Source organism: Colossoma macropomum, unplaced genomic scaffold, assembly GCF_904425465.1.
Source record: "Colossoma macropomum unplaced genomic scaffold, Colossoma_macropomum, whole genome shotgun sequence".
Lineage (NCBI taxonomy): Eukaryota > Metazoa > Chordata > Actinopteri > Characiformes > Serrasalmidae > Colossoma > Colossoma macropomum.
This window is the reverse complement of record NW_023494803.1, coordinates 29,084,563-29,093,972: the sequence shown is the minus strand read 5'-3', so window position 1 is coordinate 29,093,972 and position 9,410 is coordinate 29,084,563. Positions and strand designations below refer to the sequence as shown.

Here is a 9,410-nt window from a genome sequence, read left to right as displayed (position 1 = left end):
TATATATATATATATATATATATATATATATATATATATGATAAATGCTTGTTTCCTCCCTTAATCGAGCTAAAAATACAGCATTTTATTGACATCAACAATTTATTTTTACTACTTTTTCATAATGTAAATGGTGGTAGTACTGCAGCAACAGCAACAGCAACAACAACAACAACAATAATAATAATAATAATAATATAGTAATAACAATAATAATAGGTTTATTTGTTTGACTAAAATATGAACTATATATATATATATATATATATATATATATATATATATATATAACAACTATAAACAATCTTACATACTTAATTTAAAGTTTGAAATATGATATTCAAAAGTGTATTTGCAGCTCCTCTTGTACTTTTATGTATAATCAAGACTTACTTAAATGCACGGTTCTCTGGAATCCATCATAGGTCGTTAGGCTACATTTATTGTTTAAAACAGCAATGATATAATTGCTGGTTGGCTCTTGTAGTGCCAGCTTTCAGAGATTCATGTACATCATCACCAGGGTCATATAATGTTGTTAGGCTTTCCAACCTTTTGCACATCTTTCTTCCTAGAAATGTAAAATTAAGCTTTATTGTAAAACATTTTCAAATGTGTTCTATTCAAACACTGAAGTGTATGTTACTTTACTTGAGCTAAGTTAATAAAACACAGTACTGAGGTATGGCCTACCCTCTGTTCTCCACATCATCTATGGTCTCTGGCAGATCAACACCTTTCATTTCTGGCAACATCATTACCAGACCACTATATACAAGAGACATGACACCTGTAGAAGGCACAAACCAGATACTTTAGAATAGCATGATAACATATGTATTGTCATGTCTGCAATAGTACGAAATATTCTCTTACCATACAGTAAGAGGGGAAGCTCCTGCCATACACTAGCTAATCTGTAGAGAAGAAACGGTGCTGCAACTGCTCCAATATCACTGGCAGATGAGCAGACAGACACACCCAAGTTTCTGGAAAATGCAAAGAACACTTTTACTACATGACATGGTTAAAACATTCACACAGTCCCCTGTTATTCCTTTCAAAACCATTCATTCTAATTCAGAAGAGTTCAGTACCTTAAGGGAGTGGGATACAGCTCTGAGTTGGTAAAATTCACTGTTTCAAACCCAATGGCAACAGCCAGCCTTCCTATTATTGCAATGGATCTCCTCAGCCAGGAGAGGTCTTGAGAGGGAGAGGAATTTGAGACACTATCATAAATCAGATTTAATAACATGAATAATTATGTCAACATGCAATGTTGACCATGATGCAATTAAAAATGTTAAAGATTAACATACTCTGTGTAATAAAAGGGACAATCAAGCAAGCAACTCCCGCAATTAAGTTTGCAGCTGCTAAAAGTGGACGTCTGCCTACTCTGTCCACCAAGAGGTAAAATATAAGTCCAGTAGGCAGTTCAACCACAGCTGAGATGAAGAAATCCAAAAAGACATTATCCCCTGTGATCCCCAGACGGAGTAATAAACCCTGGAATACCACAGTGCTTGTAAACCTTAAAGAAAGATAAAGGGAGGTGAATACCAAAGCCAAAATAGATTCTACCGTGTAATAATTCAGTATGTTAGCCATAAAATAGAAATGTGTAGAAAGGGTCAGGGTGAAGTCCAGTGAATGCATGGACAGCTACATATGCTGCTTATCACTGAATAAGTTCTTGGTGTTTATCTTAAAATATCTTCTGGTGTCTAGCTTATAGCATTTCAATCTAAACTCTATAAAACCTTATTAAATAAAATAATAGCAATTATGAATATGGCAAATTATCCAAATGTTTAAACAGTAGTGTACAATAAGGCAAACAAGATCCTGTCATGATAAACTAGTTCAATATATCATAATAATAAACTAATATACTATATATTAACCATAAATTAGTACACTATATAATAATAAAGTATGGAACAGTGACCATTAGGGTACAAATACGTCACCAGCAACTACCACTGATATATATATTTTTAGGGCATGGAGGAAAAAACTGTCTTTTACCATGCATAAATTAAGATGATGGTGTGTTTTCTCATTTTTGGTGTTCTGAACAAATCTTTAAATGAAGGAGGAACAATTTCTTGCTGTCCCACCAAAACATCCATCTGTGATACAAATATAATGGACATTAAAATAAGGACAGTGAAGTAATTGTAGACAATCAAAATATGTGTTACAGGTTATACATCACAAAATACTTTGTTGTTGATTTCATGAACAACAGAAGGTTCTAAAATAGCATTGCCCTGTTCATGCTATGGAAAAATATCACAAAATTAATATAAAAGAACCTGAAGGTCGCTGCCATGTTTAAAACCCTGATATCTATAGTTATTTGTTTATATTCTGTGCATTGCAAAAGCAGTGGAATAATGTAATAATGTGACCACATCATTTCAGAAATGAAATTCTCATCTATGCTATTTTAACAGTGGAATTCTAGTTATATTTCACTCATAAATGTAACTCAGTGATGTAATCTAGACCCAAAATAATGTGATACTCTCAAAGCTAAAACTCCTTCAAGCAAAACATCTGGTGCATAACACATATATCAGGTCATCTAAATTAGATACCTATTAAAAGTGCTGACTCAGGCTCTTGCAAAGTCTGAAGTTTGAGAAATGAGACAGGCAGCCATTTTCACTAAAAGACAAGGCTTTACACAATTATGTAAACTGTTCAATTCACCTCCTGTAAATCTGCAGGCATTGATCTCTTATTGCACTTGGCAACGTTCTCAACAATGCTCATAGCCTCCCTTGTCTTCCCTTGTGACAGCAGCCATCTGGGAGATTCAGGCATAACCCTGAAAAAGAAGTCCTGTTGAATAAGGTGCTAGCACAACCGTTTATAGTAAGTAAGTAAATCAACATACAAAACTAGCAGACATGTATAAGGCAAGAAAAAACAGGTAAAATAGGATAATGTTTTAAAACAATAGATTTCACAATGAATCTCTTTACCAAAACCATATGTGCCACAATTATTTGTAACCCTAGATATTCTTGAAACAAAATGTAACCAAAGCAGTTTTTCCATTTATATCTTACTTTTTTATGTTGATCAGAGTGTCTAGGAACTTTCAAGTTCCAATCAACTGGAACTGTGACAAATTTGGCTGGACGAGGACCTAACTGCTGGAGAGTTTCAGAAAAAAGTAGCATCTTGAAGACACCAAGTCTCTAAAACTATCATCAGACGCCACCTCCATACCAACAGATTATTTAGAAGGCATCCTGGGGAAAAGCCTTTCCTGTCATCTAACTACAAACGTAAGCACATGGAGTTTGCTAAACGCTACTGGGACTTTGACAGGAACCGTATTCTATACTCAGATGAAACCAAACTTGAGCTTTTTGGGAACAAAGTGTGAAGGTGGGTTTAGTGTGAAAAGAAGAGTGACTAGACTGAAAAGAACCTGATGCCCACTGTTAAGTACGGTGGAGGTTCTATGATGTTGTGAGGCTGTTTTTCCTCCAAAGGCCCTGAGAAACTTGTTAGGGTACATGGCATCATGGACTCCATGAAATACTATGACATTTTAAATCAAAATCTGTCTGCCTCTGCTAAGAAACTAAAAATGAGTCTTCACTGGATCTTCCAAGAGGACAATGATCCAAACCATATGTCCAGATCAACACAAAAATGATTTACTGAACACAAAATCAATCTTCTGCCATGGCCATCTCTGTCCCCTCATCTAAACCCCAAAAAACCTGTGGAGTGAGATAAAGGGGAGAGTACACAAGAGAGGACCTAGGACCTTGGACGATCTGGAGAGATTCTGTAAGGAATGATCTCAAATTCTCTGCTCTGTATTCTCCAACCTTATTAGATGTTATAGGAGAAGATTAAGTGCAGAGGTGCCTATAATTGTGGCACATGTGGTTTTGTTAAAAATAATTATTTTTTGATTAGGGTTTTTTCTCAGAATACATTTTCTTCAATTAAAGGTAGGGTTTTTCTCATTTTATCAGTGTGAGTTTAAGCTAATTCACCAAAAGGAGAATTTCTTATAACCCTTTTACTCATCTATCATTAATATTTTGAATATTAAAAAAAATATAAATCTAGCCACGGGATGATGTTAGAATTAAAATGTTATTTCATTGTGAAGGCACACTCCAGCAGAGAGAGGATTTTACTCATTTTTTATTGTTTAATTGAGAAAACACAGGCAATCATTCAAAAACATTTTTTAGGTTATATATTAGAAAATCTTTCTGTCACATCCTTCAGAATAGGGTTAGCATTGAACATGTACAATTTCATGAATTTAGGTATTCTAGAGATTTTTGGTTCTGAATTTAGAGAAAAACCCATTTTGAGAAAATGATTATGGGCCTCAGAACTGCATTACCCAGTGAGATCTCAAACAACTTGCACCATTTATGTGACTGTTGTCATTAGTACAAAGGAAATAGTGTGGCGGATTAAGCCTTCATTAAAGTTGCTATCTTTTGGAAATGTTACATGTAGAGTGGATGCAAATTGACAAAACATGCTGAGATCAACATATTTCTTTTGAATTTTAGAATGTCATGATTACAGACTAAGAGAGGACATGTTATAGATGCAGCTTATGCAAAAAAACTGACAAATGGCTGATGGGACCACTGTAGTGTCTCCCCATAAAGTATACATGATGTAAAAACCTGTATAAATGTATACTTTTAATCATAACTACTATGTTTTCAACTTACCAGTAATAAACCAGAAAGATAAAGATCGGGAGTGTCATGGTCAGTTGCAGGTTTTTCCAAGAATGAATGTAATAAGCTAGACCAGGAATGAAAACCATACCAGTGGAGTACAGGGTACGGGACATGACAGAAACAAATTTCCTGTTGTTTGATCCGAAGAATTCAATAACTGTTTTGAAAAGAGAACATTAAAAAAACAAGAATTTGACGTAAATCAAAAACAATCTAATCAATGGCATCCCATAAATTCAACAGTAGCCCAAAAGTGGGTTCTCTTCAGAGTCCTCCAAAAGCAAACAGACACAGGCCAAGAATAATAAAAAGTGTCCCAGAAAGATCAAAATTCATATACATGTTAAACTGTGGCACAAGTTAGCTGTGAGCTTGTGTGTACCTACCCAGCACATAAGTGGTTGTCCATGCTCCTTTTGCAAAAAAACCCTGCAAACATCTGAAGACTAGGAACAAGGGGTAATAAGGTGAAATGATAATGCACATCCCTGACACTCCAAGGCCAAGAATTGAGCCAATGAAACATAACTTCCTTCCAAACCTGTGAAAAAGTATCAGAAGATAGATCAGCAATTTTTTAAATTTCAGAATAAATTTTCAGTGCTATAAAAAAAAAATAAAAATCCAAAATGACAACATTACAGCAGAAACCAAAAATAGTTTTGACTTTTAATTTAAATCAATTTCAAAAAGAAATTTTATTCCAAGTATTTATGAATCGTTTCTATTGGTCCATTTATCATGAAATTTTGACATAATGTAAAGGACAACTGCTGCGTTCAAATGATAAAGTAAAAATTGATAAAAATGGAGATGTTTTGGACATGTTTTTTTTTGGACAGTGACTAATTTGTTCTTTTTCAATCATATATCATAAATGAATGCTTCATATTTCAAAATGAACAAGAACAAATGAAGAATAGATCAAACCTGTCAGCTACATATCCGGAAACAAAGGCTCCTGTGAAAAACCCTGCAGCTAAAGATGCCTGGTTCAGGTCAGCGAGCCAGGACTGCTCACAGACCAATACAAACTTGAAAGAGAAAGAAATAAGGGATTCATTTTTGGTGTCATTACAACCCATCCCATCTACTCTAGCTGTTTCTAGGGTGTTCTAACATGAAAAGGTGGATGTCTCAAATGCACCAGAACTAAAGGTGACATCTTTCCCTCAAAATGTTGTCTCTCTGCACCCATGTTTGTGGGTGTATGTGGTCTCTGTACTTACTCAAGTCTCTTATACATTTCCTGTTGCCTGTATCACATGTTTAATTTATATTTTTTAAATTAATACATTTGTAAAATGTTACACTACACTACAGTAAAGTAAGAAGGTACAGAATAATAAGCTTAATGGCTTTAACTGCTAGGAACTGTTGAAATGACTGATCTCACTGTCATAACTACATTGCTAACGGTTTCATAGTCAATGATGAATAATTCAAAGTAGTTACTGAAAAAACTTTACAGGAGAATTCCACCAATCTTCCAAATGTTCTGCATAAATGAATTGTTATGAAACAAAATTGGCACAAAGTAATTCAGAGTGATTTGATATATGCAAATATTCAGAGTCAGAATTTTCATAGCAGTGTTAACAGTAACCATGGTTACAGAAATGCTGAGCAATCCCTGAAATATTGTTTTATAACAGTTCTAAAATGAGGTTTTGACTTGAATCATGTTTTTTAAATTTATTCATGGAGTAGTGATATATATTTTTTTTCTGATTTACCTCTATTTTTTTCATTATCAACATTATATATAAACTCAGAAGACATATGTAGATTATTTTAGATAGTAAATAAAATCACTACATTTGCACTGTAGACACTGTGACTCCTGTTTTTTTCAAAGCAACTGTAAAAGAATCACTGTAAAGAGTCAGTAAGTTTCTCTACAATTAACCATGTTTACATCTAAAATAACTAAATACAACATAAATTTTTAAATTTAATGCAATTTCCCTCTAACATTTGAGCATGTAAAGTCATGGAGAAAATTAGAGAAATACCTTGAAGAATAAGGGGTTAACTAATATGACTTTTAATGACACTGGCCCAACCACAGTATTTTCCCTGCACGGCATGCAATTTTAGCTCTGCAAAAGAGCATCTACTGCAAAAGTTTCCAGAGAAAAATATAAAAAAACAGTCACCTCTGTTACAACAGTAGTCCAAGTCAGATCAAACATCCATCCCTCATCACAAGAAGAGACTGGTGTGGTATTAGTGGGTATGGACCAGTGAATCAGGTCACTGCAGCTGATTGCACTAAAGTTCCAGTCCATATCAAACTTAGCACATCTACTGTGAGAGCCATGTGGACCAGCATGAGGAACAGTGAGGTTCCACACCTCCTCCACAGAGACACCACAATCCTCTTGCACATGAGCAGCACCTGCAATTTTACACCAGTGATCTGGTGTATTTCCAAGGAACACGACTCCAACGAGAACGAATGCGAACAATGAAACAGGTAAAGATCCTAAAAAAGCTATTCTTTTCTGGAAGGGTCCAAAGTCCCCAGCGTGCTGTAGAAGCTCATCAAAGTTTGTCATCATGTACTGTTAATTTCTTTACCTACTGAAGCTGTGGATAACTTTAAAAGTACACATGCAGCATGTGAAAAGACAGTACACACTTGAGGTTAGTTATTGAATCAAAGTCCATCAACGTCACAGAAGGACGGAGGCATCTATGTGAAAAGAGCATGGCAAAGTTCCATGCTGAGCGTCCCTGTGGATTAAAATGAAAAGATGAGATTACTTTTATGTATCTGTTTATCTGTCTAGCAAAATGTTATGAACACATTTTTGGTAAACAATAAAGTACTAAATCACGATAAACCTACAACTTTGTTGTTTATTACTGTTAAGGGCAAGATAGAAACACAATGACAACACTATTGTGTGCATTACCATGTAATATACTGCTTGCCTGATTTACACTTTTATTGCATATATCATTGTCTGATTATTTGTTTACAGTAGCGCAGATAATAATTACATTGTCTGTATGGTTAAACCTTTTTATTTGTGAATAAAGTACAGGAAAACATTTCTATCTTATCCCAGAAAACAAAGGTCTAAAAAATGACTTTTTTCATAAATGTTGTGGTATCTGAGAACAGTGTCATTCAGGTGGGCATTGTTTCCCATGACATGTGTTTGAATACATCATAGATATTCACATGATGCAGCCAGACAAAAAGATTAGCCACAAGCCAATAACACTATAGAGTCATGCAACTTTACGAGAGTCTACCCAAAACTGCATGTGTTCTCAAATCATAACCCAACTATACCCCGAGCTCAAAACCGAACCACATCGTAGCCTTAAACTTAAACTTCACCAAACACCAACTGTTTTATGGCAAAGCTTGCAACGTGACAAGTGTTTCAGCTAAAGGTAACGTCAACGAAAATGTAAGCATTACAATCATATCATGGTGTCAAAACGGCGTTCAGTGCTCCTACCAGGACTCACATTCAAAGTTCGTTCGGGTTCAGTTAGGCGAGCGTCATCTTTGGACAGCCTGGACAGACAAGTGTGGATGTCTGAGTTGGAGTGGGCGTGTGTCAAAACAAGCGGGCGTGTCAAAGGGTAGAAGGTGTGCCGTAGATAGAGCGGAACAGGTGGTTCCGGAAGTAGAAATCTCATTCATAATCCGCAAAGTTGGAAATAACATAAAATAAATTAATAAAACGTACTATTCTTCACCCTGATCCAAGGCTTCTATAGAAAGTCTAAGCATAGATAGTAAGTGTAATGTTATATGCTAAAGAATGACAAAATTCCACTTTTCTTCACACATTAATGCAGCATCAAACTTTCTTCACCCCTAAAGCTCCGTCATTCTAAAAAAATCCAACTCGCTACATCTTACTACATGATCTTTATAACTAACCTTACATATGTTACATCAACTTAAAACTGTCAGTTCAGGCAGCGTATTTACTATGAGGCATCAGGAACTGGTTGTTGAGTCAACTAAATCATGATGTGAACATTGGGCCAACTGTATTTTTTGAATTTGCCTAACACTAGGGAGTTGGATTTTTACAGTGAGGGAACTTTGAGGGTGGAGAAAGTTTGATGCTGCATTAAAAGGAGATTATTGTCAAGCTTTAAAATGAGTTGCGCATGCGCGCTCAAGTACCTGATTTCGCCTGTTTCAAAGAACTTCATTTTATCGAGCTGGTAATTCTCTAGAAACACGGGGCTGCGTAACGGAGTAAATCAAACCCAGTGTACAAAATTACACATAGAAAAGAGTTTTGCTGTAAAAGAAACCAAAACAGCCAAAAACAGACTGTATCTGCTTTATATTTTTATTCTCTGAAACTGGTAAGTATACTTTGCCCTCATTATAGTAGCCTGACCGTTGGCTGGATCACATGCTCACGCGCCAGTAACTCAGCTAACAGCGCGACGGACTCTTGAGAGTCGGCAATGGCACACCTGAATCGGCCCGGGTACGGTTGGGCTCGCAAGTTTTTCTCGGCGAAAATCATCAGATTCAACCCGTACTGAGGAGGGCAGATCCCACCAGTACTGAGGTCCGAACCGTCGTCAACGCTCCACCGCGAAGGCGACAAGCGCGCACTTGGAGCAGCTTGTAGAAAATTCGGAAGGCTCCGAAACATTTGACTGCTT

At 35.8% G+C, this 9,410-nt stretch overlaps 1 protein-coding gene across 2 annotated transcripts; it reads right to left on the bottom strand.

Moving 5' to 3' along the window:
- Window positions 1-330: 330 nt before the first annotated feature.
- oct2 (organic cation transporter 2) lies at window positions 331-8,338 on the bottom strand. 2 transcript variants are annotated; one of them, XM_036593388.1, is made up of 12 exons: window positions 8,241-8,338; window positions 6,911-7,490; window positions 5,682-5,785; window positions 5,138-5,292; window positions 4,740-4,908; window positions 2,725-2,842; window positions 2,035-2,138; window positions 1,323-1,537; window positions 1,098-1,206; window positions 877-989; window positions 694-790; window positions 331-571 (listed from the first exon to the last, which is right to left on the bottom strand). In XM_036593388.1, the coding sequence occupies exons 2-12, from the start codon at window positions 7,313-7,315 to the stop codon at window positions 526-528; spliced, it is 1,635 nt and encodes a 544-aa protein (XP_036449281.1). In that variant the 5' UTR covers window positions 7,316-7,490; window positions 8,241-8,338; the 3' UTR covers window positions 331-525. The 2 variants fall into 2 exon arrangements, with proteins under 2 accessions (XP_036449281.1, XP_036449282.1); XM_036593389.1 differs by having other exon boundaries at window positions 8,231-8,314.
- Window positions 8,339-9,410: the final 1,072 nt, after the last annotated feature.